This window comes from Amphibalanus amphitrite, unplaced genomic scaffold, assembly GCF_019059575.1.
Source record: "Amphibalanus amphitrite isolate SeventyFive unplaced genomic scaffold, NRLGWU_Aamphi_draft 000539F_arrow, whole genome shotgun sequence".
NCBI lineage: Eukaryota > Metazoa > Arthropoda > Thecostraca > Balanomorpha > Balanidae > Amphibalanus > Amphibalanus amphitrite.
Window position 1 is genome coordinate 317,925 of NW_024882033.1, and position 16,686 is coordinate 334,610.

The 16,686-nt window shown below is 49.6% G+C and overlaps 1 protein-coding gene and 1 long non-coding RNA gene across 20 annotated transcripts in view; one reads left to right on the top strand and one right to left on the bottom strand.

Moving 5' to 3' along the window:
* The first annotated feature begins 3,089 nt into the window (after positions 1–3,089).
* LOC122393523 lies at positions 3,090–7,911 on the top strand. 2 transcript variants are annotated; one of them, XR_006258707.1, is made up of 15 exons: positions 3,091–3,175; positions 3,370–3,436; positions 4,782–4,868; positions 5,023–5,105; positions 5,277–5,330; positions 5,497–5,568; positions 5,737–5,817; positions 6,036–6,093; positions 6,264–6,297; positions 6,460–6,543; positions 6,717–6,762; positions 6,925–6,991; positions 7,161–7,207; positions 7,368–7,430; positions 7,735–7,911. It is a non-coding gene; the product is annotated as an uncharacterized LOC122393523 (long non-coding RNA). The 2 variants fall into 2 exon arrangements; XR_006258708.1 differs by lacking the exon at positions 5,023–5,105 and having other exon boundaries at positions 3,090–3,175.
* Positions 7,912–10,816: 2,905 nt separating this feature from the next.
* Positions 10,817–16,686, bottom strand: part of LOC122393524 (nuclear factor 1 X-type-like) — a 46,072-nt gene continuing 40,202 nt past the window's right edge. For 6 of the 18 annotated variants that reach the window (XM_043389668.1, XM_043389662.1, XM_043389671.1 and 3 more), the window contains 7 exons: positions 15,844–15,992; positions 15,447–15,512; positions 14,893–15,034; positions 14,469–14,605; positions 14,278–14,352; positions 12,678–12,957; positions 10,817–12,341 (listed from right to left, as the gene is read on the bottom strand). In XM_043389668.1, the coding sequence (XP_043245603.1) occupies positions 12,208–12,341; positions 12,678–12,957; positions 14,278–14,352; positions 14,469–14,605; positions 14,893–15,034; positions 15,447–15,512; positions 15,844–15,992 (983 nt within the window). In that variant the 3' untranslated portion in view covers positions 10,817–12,207. The remainder of the gene's footprint in view (positions 12,342–12,677; positions 12,958–14,277; positions 14,353–14,468; positions 14,606–14,892; positions 15,035–15,446; positions 15,513–15,843; positions 15,993–16,686) is intronic. The other 12 variants (XM_043389679.1, XM_043389676.1, XM_043389678.1 and 9 more) reach the window with 3 other exon arrangements.

A 16,686-nucleotide genomic window follows, 5' to 3' on the forward strand; every position in this document is an offset into this window, starting at 1 on the left:
CAGGAAAACGGTTCTGGCATTTATTTTTCATTAAACATCTTAGGCTTCCCATACACACAAACTTTCAAATATGTGACATCACAGCCCAAAATTACCTCCTTCCCCAGGCCACATTACTGTCATAAAGCTGATTCTTTTTACTCTGTAGGCACCACAATAAAGTTCAGACCAAGTTTTAACCCTCGCCCGTAAACGGCGATCTGCCACCTTCGCCCATGCAGGGGGGGGGGGTTGGTGCGACCCCCCCTTGGCGTTTGAAAACGGAGCGTCGTAGAGCTTAGCGGAAAAGACCAACGGATTGCTCTCGCCGAGATCTCGCGATTGGTGGTATAGTTTTTGGTCCTAGGTCAACATTTGACCTACTTTTGACCGGTCAAAGGTCAAATTTTTCGGAAAAATAGACTTTTTCAACTTTCCGCGGCGATTGCGGCAAAACGGTGGAAGATATCGACTTGAAACCTTTACTTTCGTGTTCCTTGATCAATTCTCTATCGTTTGGTATGTATTTCGTTTCCCTAGCTCTAAAAATGGCGCGTTGGGAGCGCCGGAAGTCGGCAAGGTCACAGTCGGCGGCAGAAATTCGAAAAATCAAAATTTAAATTTTTGAAATCTGATTGTGTTTTTGGATTTGGGAGGTCCATTTGCTCCCTATAGAAGCTAATATTGCTGCATATTCCCATCGAGGTGACAAGAATTAGCAAAATAGTGGTTCGGGCGCTTTTCAAAAATAGTACCGGACGCTGTTCCTCTTGTGACGTCATAGCTCCGTGACCTGACCTGACCCGGTCAAGTTTCTTATACCATATGATAGCCAATACTTGCCCCAACATGCATGGGAAGTTTCATCACGATCCATCAACCGATGTCCGTACCACCGGCAGGAAACCTCGGGCGTTGGCACTCAGTTTGTGAAAATCCGGCCGGAGGCTGTTCCCTTTGTGACGTCATAACTCCGTGACCTGACATGACCCGGTCAATTTTTTTTATCAAAAGATGCGCAAGGTTTGCCCCATAAGGTACCCAAAATTTGGCGGCGCTGCGCGCCGCCGTTTTTGCACTATTTCCGAAAAACCTCAGGGGGGGGGGGTTTGCACCAACCCCCCCCCCTACATGGGCGAGGGTTAAGCGATTTTTCAACGAACAAACCCATTTAAATCAGAATGACTAAACGAGGTGACGTCACACTAACGGTCGCTCCATGTTGAAGATAGGGCCTTGCGCAAGGCCCATTTTCAAAAGAAGGGAACGCATTTCTTCAACACCAAGAGGCCGCGGGGGTTGCAACCTAGATAGATAGTGGTTTCTGAACCTCGCCGCAAGCTTGGCTATCTCAACTCAAACCCCATGTTAAAGGTGGGATAGTCCCTTTAAAAGTGTCCAATCGTCCGATCCTGATCAAATGTGTGTTCGTAGGCCTGTTCTTGTATTGCTTTATCTGCCAAGATAGACAAACTTGAGAAAAATCGAGTGATTGTACCTTTTTTGAAGGTCTCTAACCAACTTGTCTGAAATTCACCGGAGAACAAATGTGGAGTTTAAAAAAAGGTGTCGATATGTGGTTCAGGGGCGCTGAGAGGCCAGATGGGTGCCGAACAGTCGAGGGATGCACGGTGAACAGAGACCTAAGGACGCGAGACGGTCAGGAGGGCGCCGTTAGACCATGAGAATGGCGCGGTGCTGTCAAAAGTGCGCCATTCTCCCAGAAGGGCGCCGAGTGATTAAACACGCTATATTATCCATGAACGCGAGACGGTCGCCGTCAGGAGGACGCCGTTAGAGCATGCGAAGGGCACCGTGCTCTCGAAAGGACGCTTGCAGCCTTGTAAAAGACTTGTGGCTGCATTTTCATCATTGTGGGGGCATAATTCAGGATTGTGGGTGCATATGCCCCCACAAAGAGATATAAAATTACACCCCTGCATACGGGGGTGAACTGCCATTTTCGTTTAGTAAAAAAAAATAAAAAAAATCAAAAAAATCATCGTGTCAGGGCTGTGACGAAAAATAAGTGGCCTAAACCCGATGAGAAAACAGGATTTGGGGGTACCCTAGGTTTGGCTCCTTGAGCCATGGTGCCCCCCCTTGTCTCAAATCGTTCCGCCGCCTATGCTCAAGTTGTACCGCGGTTGTTTCTGGGCTGAATGTAGTCAATGGAGAGTGAATGCCTGTTTTAAAGACCATGCGTTAAAGGCGGATTTTGACGTCAAGGAGCGGACATCTAAGTAGGAAATGGCTGATTTATAACCCGATCCGCAGGTCCTCGACTGGTGTGAGGTAGGCCGAATTGTCGTCTTCTGTTGCTGCGAAGCCGCCTACCGGTCTTCGAATGCCTTGTCATCTCCTGGTCATCTCGGCACCGACCTGCTTCATGATTTCGCTTCTGATAATAATGGTGTTGACTGTTATGCCGAATCCGAAAATACGGCTTTGGCAGAGCAGTTGCGGACGCTAGAATCCTACAAAAAGGTACCGGCGTGCTTACTGTCGAAAAACTGCAAATTTTTGTCAGTTTCGGGCGCCGCGGGGAGGGGGACATCTGCTCCAAATTTTTCCCGGATCCACCAGTGTCTGGAAAAGATCGACAGAGAAGCGTTTTTGCACACGTTTACCCGTGCCCTACTCCGTAGCGTGGGAAGCCTATTTTCCAATGTGTGTGATACGAGGAGACATGACATCCAATTCAAGGCTACCTATATAACATCCAATGTTCATTTATGATTGTTTGAAAGTGTTAAACAAATGGAGTGGAATGTGCATGTAAAGCATGGGAGAATCATTGAATGTGCGAACTATTTTCTAACACTTTTTACGGTGAGGGCCCTCTATTTTCAACGGTCGGTCCGAGGCTATAGAACGGTCGGTCAACGGCAAATATGCCAACGCCAACGATTTGGCCAGGTCCAATGGGCCTGTGGGAAGTAAAGCTTGCAGCTCTAAAAAAATATTTTACTACAATTTTTTTTGAAAACTGGTGAGGACACTTATGCAAAAATAAGTCATCATTACATAAAAAGTAGTTCATTGGGAGAACACCATGCGCAAACCGCTTTGAAAATGAGACATTTTGAATAATATGTTTACATTTAGGACAGTGCTGTTTTCCGTGGTAGCGATCTTCCTTTCTAACCGCTTCCCCCTGCGTCGTTCATTTCCGTCGGAGGAGAGGTCGAGGAAGGTCAGTGCCATTTTGGGTCCCTCTATTTTTTGATGTTTGCTGATTGTTGGCAAGGCCCTAAATACAATTGTTGGGATGAATTATATCACGACGGTCTACTGAGCATGTGGATGAAAGAGTGATTGCTGAATTGAAACTAGGGCATCACAACTTCTTATTGCCCTTTCTGCGTCACTATGTCGTTCTCTTTTCAGATGCTTTTCCCTTGGCTTTTCCCTGGCTCGGAAGTCCTTTTATGGCTGGATGAGGACGTGAGACAAGGTAGGTTATATGTTTGAACTATTGCATTAAATAGAAATGTGTGTACCTATGTGTTTGGAAGTCTGCTTGCCAGTTCTGAGTTTATCTTTGGAACCTATGCAAAAGGTAAAATAATGCAAGCAGCATTAGGGGTTCAATTTGAGCATGGTGTTGCTGGATTCACATTTGATTTGTTTTCTATTTGAGATGAATATTGTAAGAATTGGTTATCGAACAAAACTGCTAGTTAAAAATTTTGGTGTTAGTAGAGCAGACGTCACATGAAGGTTTTCCAACCAAGGAAAGGCGCTGTAGGTTTGTAGGTTGTAGGGTAGGTCAGGTGGTATATGTCAAGTTTAGGTCCTAACTACAATTGTGACGCTGTTGATACGAATATGAAACAACAAAAATTTTAGGTTTTAGTTTAGGTTAGGTTGTAGGTTTGTAGGTTTTAGTTAGGTTAGGTTTGTTTGGGTTTTGTTAGAAAGAAGAACCTCCAGGCGTAGCACCTCTCCTTGGTTGATAAACCTTCGTATGACGTCTGCTCTACTAATACCCAAATTTTGTGGTTTTTCAATTTTATAAATTAAATGCTGATTAAACATTCCCAATTGTATTTAGTTATCTTGAGTTGGAGTCAATTTTCTAAGACTGAGCAGTGAGCCAGTGCCGGGAGTCTCTGAAAATCCATTGATTCTGCAACCTGGTTGGTAGGATGTTTTAGTTGTTACCTGCCTACCATACTTAATGACATAAAATAACATTGCTTCTAAACAACATCAGTAGCAAAAAACTATTTTTGGCATAACATTGTTGAAGCCCATGCTGTTGTGCGAAGGCAAAAACTATAGTCAGGTAGAGGTCGCCCAAGGCCAAATGTATTCGTTTTTGCCTTTGCATGGCACCATGTATGGTTGAACAACTCAGCTGTTAGCTAGATAATTAGATGATTTAATGCACAGCTTGATGGGTACTGATACAAAACATTGCTGGATGCTGGTGCTCCTGCAATTCCAAAAGCATTGTCAATTGTGTAGCATACCTAATATGTGATACGTGAGTCATAGTGCAACACCATATGAGCAATTAAAATTCGAAGTATCGATTCATAAACTGAATATTTTTCATTTTCATCTGGATCTTGCTTGCAATTCAAATTGTAGCAAAAATTATCAGGGGTCAGTAATGGTATACATGATCAAACAGTAGTAGTAATGCATATCAACCAATGTCAAGTTTGACCTATGATGTTCAAGTTATCCCTGGCATAAGACCATGAATGAACAATTTGTTATCTGATGGCAATTAACAGGTTTAAGTTGGGCCTGTTGGATCTTGCAGTTAAATCTTGTTTTTTTTTTTACAGATCACTTATATGTGGCCAATTTACTGTGCCATGAAGACTTTTTGGCAAGTCGAGTTACAGGAGCTGGATAATGGATGACACAGAAAGGTGATTACTATTATTTTGCTATTTTCCACCTGCCATTTCATGATGCTATTAAGCATATCTCTTAGCATTTGTGCTGAATAAAGGATTCTGATTCTGTTGAGATGGACATAGCAGATGCTGTTATCTACATGTTATTAACTGATTGTCCTTGCAGGCTTTCCCTGCCTGGTCATCACATGCTTTTCATCTATTCTGATGATTGTTGGAAGTCTTAAGCACTGCTCATCACATCACTTTGTAAGTTTGATTTTATCGTGTTTCCATGTTTCAAATTGTATATGCTATCTGATGAATAACCACCTTCACTCGCCGTGCTGATGTTGATGATAGGAAGGATCTGAAATGATGTTGAATCATGGTGTCATTGATATGCTATGCTTGCATCTACTCACTGAGCTCATTTCGCAGGAAGGGTAAGGATGCCTTGAAGCAGGCCTTGAAATTGGAAAACACATTATCCATGTAAGTCGATTAAGTTGCTAAATGCTATGTCTTCTTTGGCAATTTTCTAATGATGTTTTAAGCATATCTCATAAGATACTATGTTGAATAAAGGATTCTGATTTAATTTGTATTAATGCTATCAATATGTGATTATCCTGTGTTTTAATAGTAACTACCTTTGCAGGTTTTCCTGCTGACTGGAAGGATTCACAGTGATGAAGGGTCAACAGTTTCTGTTCCATTCAAGACTTCATAGGTAAGATAAATGTTATTTTAGTCAATTATTTTTAAAAATAAGTTCTTCTGATGATTTATCACCTTCACTCGCCGTTCTGATGTTGATGACATGAAGGGTCTGATGTGCTCCATAAAGGCATGTGATGTACAAAAATGTTTTTATGGCTCACAAGCTGTTTCTTTGCAGGCTGGGATGATACGATGAGTTCAAGTTGGCATTTCCCTGGGTCAGTGAACAAGATGCTGCTGGTGTTTTTTACTATGACAGGTAAAAGAATACAATAATAGAGCATCAATGTGAGATTACAAACGGTTATCTTCACTTTAACATTATCTGGTGAGATTTATATGGCTTATAAATCAACTGATGATTTAATCACGACGGTCTACTGATGCTATGGATGACAGCTGTGATTTCTGATGTGGTGATGGTGATCGTGCACTTGCTTGGGGATGTTCCATTGCTTATAAAAAGGTGCTTTACAGGTTTCTTGACACAACAGCTGATTAACAGCCTGAAAGCAAGCAATGGATATATTTAATGGTAAGGTCCCACTTAGAATTGAATGAAGAATATTGCATAAGTGATACATAATGATGTGCAAGTTATCCCTGTCATAATGCTTTTGATGATATCATGGTATCTGAGAATGACTTTAAAAAGCTGTTGTTTGTGTTCGTTTTGCAACACTCATGCTTTGTCTTGGGTTTCAGGCTTTCGTGCTGTCGGTGAATGAGCGTAGTGCAGGTATGTCAAGTATATTTACTGACATCTGTGTAATCTCGTTACTAAATGATGCTTACAAGCATATCTCATATTGATGTGATGAAGAAAGGATACTGACAAATGTCAACCTTAAATTGCTCATTGCTGTGAGGTGTGGTATTGATAATCAATTTCATTGCACAGGACGGATGCGGTGGAGCTGGCACTTTCTTTCGGACAAAATGTTCATCAGATCATATGGCATTACAAGTTTAAACTGCAACAGCGGTGGGTTGTTACTTTGTCATTCTGTGGGCATTTGAGAATAATGTTTCTAGCATGTGATGATTTGGTTCCGTGTTTCTGACTCGAGATGTCACTAAACCTTCTGATAAAATGGCGCGAATGAATTATTTCTCTAGCGCTGAATCGGATTTTCAACAGAATATCCCATGTTTCAGGCGTTTCAGCGATGCTGTCATCTTCTCAGCCTTCTCTTTCTCACAGGTACGTGTATTCTGAGTTACTGTACATAATTCATTAGCTACAAGGATGATCACGGTTCCGTGTTTCCGATCATATGATGACATTAACCCCTGAGTGTTATTCCTCGGGTACTGACTGCTAGATGTGCATTTGATTCTTCCTAACAGTATTCTTAATTTCCAGCTGCAACACTATCATCAGAAGTCGAGAAATCTGAACGTCTCATCACGCTGACTACTCTTGTGATGAGGTATTTGCATATCGACTGTTTTGATATTACAATTTGACAGCTGATATGATGTCACGCATGTCTGTCAATCCAATGAGAAATAATGATTTCATTATTTTGCGCTGATTAATCGATAAAAGGTGAAGTATAAAATCATTATGCTGCATTTCTAACTCGTGTTAATTTGCAGGTGACCCGAGCAATGCTTGGTGTGCCGCGACCCATGGAGCTTATCAGGTAAGAACCAATCACTTTTTACGTACTTATTCGTGTCAGTGTCGTTTACATGATGGTTTCTAAGAAGCGATGATCTAAATGATGACACCACTTTCTGATTGTTGTCGACGCCCTCGCTTCATGCGTAGCTTTTCATGTTTCTAACCCATCTCTGTTCCAGTGGCAGTGGGACGGAGGCAGTCGCTGCACGAGTGCCATGAGCATAGATGACAGGAATGCATCGGTATGTGTGCCTCTTCAGACTTGTGATGTTACCGTCTTCGTGTTACTGCTCCGGCGCGCTATAGCCACTGCAGTGTCAAACAAGACGAATACTAACAACTAGCGGTATCGTGCGTCCCTGGTACTGCGCGAGATCCGAATATGTTGACATGTCTATGATGCACATGCAATGCGCTTTCATGTATCGAGCGAGCCAACAAAGGCTCTTGTAAATGTGAACTTAAAAACGAGAATGTTTCAACCAAGATCCCCTCGGATAAACTCAACAGCATTCCTAACGGCTAACATTTCCTTCTTTTTCATAGGTCCTGTGTTTGTGGCGAATGGAGAACATCGGGAGGAGAGTTGTGGATCAGCATTTGATGAAAGCTGGGAACTGCTAGAACAAACGGCGGTCTTTTTCCCTTGTTCAATCCCAAGACATACACTGGTAGAGTTGTGATGGTATGTAAGTGCGACAAATACACGTTACCGATGAAAAACATTTGTATAGCTGAAGTGTCGTGCCCGCAAGATAATCTAAGATTGGTGCGATCGGCACGGAATGAAAGATGCCGGATACTGCAAAATGCTTTCTTCATTGGAAGAGATTGACTGAAGCCACCAGCGGCATCCAGTAGGAGCTCGCGCAGAATGAGCCGTGGTGACAGATGCACCGTGTATGCACTAGCAGCCTAGGTTTCGTTTTCAACCAGAGCGGTTTGTTCAGAGGACAGTCTCTTTCATCTGAAGTCACAAGGAGTAGGTGTTAGGTATGTGGTAGGGATGGAAGTCATGAACCAGGAAATGTCTAAGGGAATCACTATCTCGCGGTGCAGCAGGCGGCAGCTCAGAGTATCGTGCGGGGCTATGTGTAGTAGGCAATCATCTGTCGTCCCGCGAGGCGGGAGATATGCGGGACGCGCTCTAGTCTCTGGGCGACAGCCAACTCCAGTTGAGGCAGCCCAAAGAAAGATATGCAATCCAAGGCGGCGCTGGTATTTGCATGGGACGGTGGTTGGGGCCAGAAATACGGCACTGACTGGTGACTTGTGGTGTCCGGCGCGACCTTTCAGGCGTACGGCTCTCGCGAGATTGGGCGGTAGGTTTTGCACTAATACATTTCCGGTTAGTATATCCTAGAAACTAATCGATCTACGATGAAGCCGAGCACGATCATGGCTGGCTTGTGAACCAACAAGTCGATCGCGTCTTCAACACTTCAAAGGTTTATGACGACGAAGATATAGCCCGAAGGAAGTACACTAAATTTTCTAGCTGCAAAACCTATCGCTAAAACCCGCGGTACCCGTACTTTCGGCTCTGTTGCCTCCCTCGTACAGCGGTCTTCGTAGGTATTTTTACTGTCACCCGCTATCGTGGGATTTAGTAATTGCACGCATCCCTTCCACCTAAAATGCGGGCCTGAACCTCGTCGGTGGGGTTTCAACCGAACATGAGTATTGAGTAGGTACTACTATGGACGTCAAACCCCTTGAGACCCCACTTTTTTGCGATAATTTTTAAATGCGTCAACTCTCGTTGACAATATTCTGGCAATGTGTGTTTCAGAACCTGCCGAAACTTTTATTACTAAGGTATTTTGACGCCAAACGATTATTAAAGGTACTTCTCATTCACTCGTAATATTAAATTTCACGGAACAAATCTGCTGTTTGGGTAGAGGCTACGCGCTCATGGGGCGGAGCCACGTAATGACGTCAGCGCTAAGCTCCGCCCTACCCCTCCGGCGCTCCTTGCCCGGCGACCGGTCACTCGCGTCTCTCGCTCCATTCAGGCTTGATGGTGGGCGGTAGCTGGTAACGGTAGCGGGCGCTGGTAGATGGCATTTAGAGCAGATGGCGCTGGTGGCGGGGCTCGAATGTGGCCGAGCGCAAGCCTCTGCCCGGGCCTGAATTGACCTTAGCATTACGATTGAATGAGAAGTACCTTCCATAATCGTTTGGCGTCAAAATACCTTAGTAATAAAAGTTTCGGCAGGTTCTGAAACATACATTGCCAGAATATTGTCAGCGAAAGTTGACGCATTTAAAAATTATCGCAAAAAGTGGGGTCTCAAGGGGTTTGACGTTCATAGTAGGTAGTAGGTACTGGTCGGTGCAGGGTGTCCAGCAACGTGCACAGCAATTTCGTCCGCCTGACAGAAATAAAAGGTGCATAAGGCACGTGGACGGACAGCCGGTAATTTACTGATTATTATACCCTCAGACATCCACCTAGCCCAACTTCTCTTATAGTCTAGCACGGCTCATGCCACACAGTTTGGCACAGATGTCGAAGCACGATCACTGGAGGGGTCTGACTCTGATCAGTGTTCCCTGAGAGATGTCGGGCTCCGTGTCCAGCTAATCCTGGCCGATAACCTATCAGTTCTCGATGGTCCATGGGGCGGAACTAGTGATGTCAATTACAGAAAATCGGAATACCGATACCAAACCAAATACCAACCAAAACCGTGGGGAAATACCGAAACCGAACCAACTTTGAAAGATGAGGGAAATACCAACTTTTTACCAATTTCTTAGCCTCTTCTACATTTGTAAGAGTTCAAAATACCAACAAAATACCAAACACATTAGGATTGAAATACCAAATACCAAGTTGGTATCGGTTTGGTATCGGTATACCAAAAAGTTGGTATCCGATTGACATCTCTAGGCGGAACCCAGCTCCACGGCCCCTTTCTCAGAACGCGGGAAGCTGGCCTGGTGCGATGGTCATGCTGGCGTCGTGATAACCCGAAGCGACGCCGCTGTCTGGCTGAAAGATATAGCCTCACACATCGCTGAAGGAACTTTGGCCCTGATGAGCCCGATGAGTTGATTCAGCGGCTGATAAGACTGTTCCGATGGCAGGCACGTGGTGCCGCACCACGGCGCTGATGTGCGCCGGACACAATACGAGTTTTGCAGATTCGTTGGGTGGGGCACAAGCTCTGTTGAACGGCTTGAACCGTGCTAACCGCGCAGTGGCGTCTAGGTCGCAAAATCGTGCTCCCTTTCCGATACGGGGCCGGCGCGTGAAAAGTGCATCATGGAGAATGGCTTGTAAGCACTCATTGCGGCAGTCGTATCATGTAACAGGGTCATTGATCAACTGACGTGCTGAGCTGAAGTGCCCGGGCAGCCGGAGTTTCGACCCGCCACATTCGGTCTGAAGAGCCACGAGCGCTTGGACGGTTTGAAATAAACTGCTGGACAACACTGGAGTGGTACTTGCAGCAACTCCTGGTCGGGAAACACGTTGATGTTACAACTTACACAATACAAGTCTGGAAACTTATTCGCTCGTCGACAGTCACTGAAGCGTGACCTGAATTTATGCCGCTTGGAGACACCACGTTGTCACTAGATGTTAACATATGTGGCTTTCTGGTCAAAATCAAAATGGTTTTTATTGTGTATTCCGCATTCTTCGTATGTTTGTCAATTATTTAAAGCTAAATTTTCAGTACCAAAAGAAACTAAAAATATGTTGGCAAAACAGTTTACACACACAGTGTATAACGAAAACAATTTCAACAGAATGCCCGGAGCGCCGGGGTGGCGCCGGCGGGCACGGACGGCAGCTCGCGAGCCTGCGCCGGCAGCGGCGCCGGCACACCGTCCGGCCCCGGCGTCAGCTCTCAAACACAGAAAACACACCACGTACACAGAGCAATGATAAATAAAAACAGCGCGAGCCGGGGAGGGCCGGGCCGGGGCGGGCGCTCGGCCGCCTCCTCGCCGGGTGTATGGTCCGGAAGGGGGCGCCGCAGCCAGCCGCCCTGCCGGGGATCCGCGGCTGGCCGGCCCGCCAATCCGTGTATATCAAAAATGGAGTTAGTCATCACGATTCGGACTATAAATAAGTATATATGTAGGTATATATAACATGACGGCACCACACGGGAAGACTACGCTAGGTCCTTGTCAACAACCGCAGGTCAGCGCTCGGCATATGTACACAATGGGACGTATCAATGGCGTGGCCGAAACGGGCGAGCCAGGCAGGGGCGCTGCCTCGCCCGGCCGCGCCCATTTTTGGTCATCTTATTGCTTGTAGCGGGCCACGTTGCGGAAGAGCGCTAGCCGGCGAGCCCGGCTGGGTTTGGCGGCACCAAGGCAGGCGGGCCGCTCGCGCAGGCGGCCGACAGTCGGCTCCACTGGACTGACCAACACACGGGCGGCCGTGCCACCCGACCCCCGCTCAGCGCCGACCAGATGAGTACCGGGACTGCACGTCCACGCGCGCTCGCAGGTGTTACTGATTAGCTGCGGCAAACTGGGCCTCTGGCGTCGCGCGCGTACCGACCTCTCTCTATGTCACCACTCACAACACGACCTACCCACACAGTCGACTATTGCATAATGAGACAAGGCAACTATGTCGGCTACTCTAGTGCCTGAAAGACCTAGCATTCCTCACGCTATACGTCCTAACTGGGGCGGCTGCGGCGGCGGCGGGCGGCCTCCGCTCGGCCGGCTGCTGCTGCTGCTGCTGCTCCGGCGGCGGCGGCGGCGGCGGTGGCGGGGCCGGGCGGCGGGCGACCTTCTCGACGGCGCGCGCTCTTCGCCCGTCATGCAGAGGCGAACGAAACTCTCCGCTAGTAACGCGTATCACAGAATGGGGCGGCGGCCCCGACTCAAACGTTCGCCAGCCTGAACAAAACGACTAGAACCGCAGTGTGTGTGAGTGAGTGTGTCACGCAGGTAGCGCTCTCAGTACGCGCGGCGCCGCCGGCCCGCCGCCGCTGGCCGCCCTCCCTCGGTGCACGCGCCGCGCTGACTAGAGCCGCCTCACGGCTGCGACTTGGCGCTGGGCGAGCCGGGCGGCTGGCTGGACGGCGAGGGCACCACCACGGTGGCCGTCGCCGAGCTGGCCGTCGACTCGATGCCGTCGCCGGTGTGTACCACAGAGCTGAAGTACCGGTCTGCGGGTACACGGGGGAGGCTGCCGTCACCGACTGAGCCGGGTCGGACTCCACAGAGCACTGCACTGCCGCCTGCTTATTCATACAGATTCATTGAGGATATCTGGCATTTCTAGTTTACTCATTCCCAAAATTCATCCCAAATATAAATTGACAGCAAAGGTGAAGGAAAAACGGATAATAACGAGTATTTCATACCAGATACTGACAAGGTCCCACGGTAAGACTCACCTATTCTGCTGCTTCGAAACCAGCCTGGTCAGAAAACCCACAACCCGACCCCACCCTGCCGCATTTACATATTTAATATACGACCTCCAAGTCTGTCCAGCTCACCATCGTCGATGATGCCGGCGGGTACGTCGGCGCCGCCGGCCGCCGGCAGCAGGCTCTGCATCATGCCGTAGTCGACGTTCTCCTCCAGGATGAAGTGCTGGTTCCAGCGGCTGGCGCCGGAGCCGGTGCCGGCGCCGGCCGCGCCGCCGCCGCCGCCGCCGCCCGCCGCCGCCGAGGTGGACATGCGCACCACACTGCTGGCGGCTGAGCGCGGCGGCGACGTGTACAGCGCCATGCTGGTGGGGCTCACGGAGCCGGCGATACTGGCGTACGTGTACAACTGCCGGAGGGAAGGGGTGGTCACACTGCGGCACCAGATCAGACCGGAGGACAAGGGGAGAGCTCGAATGACAGTGCGGCTGTGGAGACCAGCCACAGCCCAGCTGGAGCAAAAAAAAAAGTGCCGAAACTGTGCATGAAAATAAACTCACTGTGAACATGTCATTTACGGAGACACGTACGGCAACGTTATATTAAAGCAGAACATTAATAACTAGTAACACAAATGTAAAACACAAGGACCGTGCTGAATAGGTAAGCGCGTGTCGTGTGCGCTCCCTTCACCAGTGATCCCGTTTGCGTCAGTGTGGAGGGTCCCGTGTAAAATGGGTGAGGGAAGCTGCGGACCGTATCACGGTACATTGACTCATGGCACAACAGAGGGCGACAGAAGCACGAGAGGTGGTGGTAGTACAGGCGGCGGGTTAGACAAGCTGGCGTTAGATGGCAGGGTTGGCAACACGGCAGGAGACAGCTCAGCAGTTAGCGTTGAGCGGAGAGAAGAAGAGATACAAGCAAAGAGAGGGTGGGGAGGCAACAGGAGCCGCACAGCCCGACCGCTGGAACAGTCCACAGCGGAGCAGCATGTTGCCGTCACCCGACAGAGCCGCTCCCAAAGCGTCTGTGGAAGTAAGAGCCAGCCGACAGGAAGCCTCGCTAGATAGCTGATAGCAGTGGGCGATCTACAACATCGCCAGATCACTGAGCCTTCAGGCCGGTCTTCGGGATCAGCATCTGCCTAGTTCTCGTCGACATGCTCTGATCAGGTCGCAGCCTCGGCATTGGCACCAACCAACGGCGCACCGCACAACAGCTGATCAATCGTCCCAAATGAATGCAGCTGTCCATCGGAGAGCGCCCGCTAAAGGGTGCAAGTGAAGTGGCTGAGTCAGCACCAGAAGCCACAGTGGGGAAAAGACAGTGTCCGAAGTGACAGCTAGCCATCCGGCGGTAGGTAGTGGAGCATCGCCGTCGGCATCATCCCAGCAGAGCGCAGCAAGAGCGGCGAGAGTGGAGCCAGATAGAGCGGTCCATCCCAGGCGGCCACAGCCAAGAGACAACCAGCGTCGAGCCAGAGTGAAGAGGCCCATCCCGGCCGTCACAGCCAACAGACAGCCATAATAGAACCAGAGTGAGCAGCACGCCCATCCCGGTCGGCCAAAGCCCAGACAGCCAGAGAGAGGAGGTCCATCCCGGGCGGCGACAGCCCAACAGTCAGCCAGCACCGAGAAAAAGACAGAGCGCCAAGAGACAGCCAGCCAGAGCGCGCGACAGCCGTAGGGCGAGAGGGCGGCGGCGCGCGGCGGCACGCTCGGCTCACCTGGCCCGTCACCGCGTGCTGAACCAGCGTGATGACGGGGCTGGCGCGCCGGCCGGCCGGCTCCGGGCTGGCTGCCTGCAACACCACGGCAAGCGTCACACGGGCGGCCGCGGCCGGGCGCCGGTCGGCGGCTCACGGGGCGGGCGGGGAGGGTTACTCGGCACGCCGGGCGGCGCCGCGCGCCCGCTCACCTGGCCCGCAGAGCTGGTCGGCGGAGAGGTCATCCGCTCGGCGCCCGCGGCGTCCGTCTCCATGACGACGGAGACGGCGTGCGGGGAGACGGCGTGGGCGGACGGCGGCGAGGCGTCCGCGCCGCAGTTCACGTCCGCTGCGGAAAACGGACAGACATCGTCAGTCTAAAACAGGAAGTCAAGCAGCCGGAAATGAAGAACAAGTGGTCCTATCCTCTCCAATCGGAAACCTGAGAGGCTTGCAGACTGTGAGTAGGTAATAGGGGACGAATGCTGACTGGTGGAGCACAAATTCAGCCCATAGCCAGTCTGCAAATTATATGCCGAAGCACGTAAATCAAGCGGCATAATAAAACCCTGCCCAAGTGGACAGTTCTGCCCCTTCAATGAAGCAGGTGTCCCACTCTCCGCGTCTTTCCCTCACCTGTGGAGCGTATGATGGCCACCGGCCGCGCCATGGGCGGCGGAGGCGGCGGCGGCAGCATACTAGTGTTGTAGTACTTGTGCTGCGCGCGGCCTGTGCCGGCCCCGGTAGTCACTGACACGCTGCCAGTCGGGACGGACGCCTGCAGGGAGAGGCGGTTAGTGGAGAGTCACAACGACCGCACACGGCGGGGCACACGATTTTCACGCAATAACAGCAGCCTGCGCATTGGAGGAACATAGCCGCCGGATCGTTGAAAAATTGGACTGCTCTGGCCGCAAAGGTATAACCGATTAGATCTCGACTGAACTTATCTCACACCATCGTCGTTCTGTTACAAGCTTTTAGCTTCTCAAAATCTCGGACCATTTCATTTATTCAAGAAATGATATAGCATATGAACCAAGCTGAATAAAAAGCTGCATTCCGATTAATTACGATTGCTACAAAACGCATGCACTAGCCACTAACTATTTAAAATCTTTCCGGGCTCGGACGATAGAGCCGCTAGGTTTAGTAGGTAGAGGCCAGGGCGTATCAGCTGATGATCTCACCTTGCCTTCTTTCCACTGCAGTCGGCTGGCGTCGTTAGATTTGGTTATCGTAGACGACTTCCACGTCTAAAACAGCACACACGGGCGAGCGCGCGCAGACGGCGGCGCGGCCAGCCGGGTTAGGTACTCAGGCCGTGGCAGGGGGCATGCAGCGGATGTAGTCTGACTACTCAGTCTAACAGACTGCTGAGAGTCAGACTGTCTGTACTGCTCTGCTCACTAGTTGGCAATACACGCGGGGACCGCGGCAAACGGACAGACGACACGGCACTCTCTGACTACGGGGTCGGTCTGCGGCCTGCGGTCTACGGCCGGTTCTCCGCCCGGCCGGCCGGGTCGACCCGTGCCGTCGGGCGGACAAGCTCTCGTGCAGGGGGAGGGAGGGATAGATACCCACCTGGGGCTGCGTGTTCTGCGCCTCCTGACAGACCAGCGTTACAAAGTCTGAGAATGTGTCGTGGCCGTTCTCCTGGTACTTGCCGGGGCTGTGCTGCTCGCCCTCCTGGTAGTAACTGGCGCTCGGCAGTATCATGTTGGACAGACCGGCTGGCAAAGGTAGCGAATCGTGTCAGACAGTTGGTGCCGTGGAGAGTCGGCCGGCGGCACGCACATACCACACAGAGCGGGAGGCAAATAACATAGATCATAAGTTGTGCACACAGACATACACTTACGGACCACACAAAAATATGAAAATACTTGTCTGCTTGATATCTTGACATAATCTCAACACATTCTTTCCCAGAGCAGCAAACGTCACTAGAATTCCAGGGATTCCAAGCTGAAGACTCGGTATTCTTCATAAACAGCTTGCACTGCTGACTGATCCATATGGTTATGTGAGTAGGTGGGACGGTGGACAATGGCACAACACTGTAAGTCACTACATAGCCGGGTGGTGACACTGGGACACGATTTTCTATAGGGAGCAAAACGACACCCTCTCTGACTGGACGGACGAACTATCTAAGAATGCTACTGACATCCGTACAAATATCTCAGTGTTAATAATGGGAAACACGCGGGCTAATGGGTGGCGGGGCTGGACTGGGTAGCTGAGCACACAAAAACGGGCACACAAATTCGACAAATGTGCCTGAAACTCACAATGCCCGCTGAGCCCTGGTGGAAGGGCGGCAGCTGAACGTCGAGATTCTCAGTAGGATAATGTGTCAGCCCATATCATGTACATAATCTTATCAAGCCCCCCATTCCATCTGATTCCCCACCAAGGCGCTAT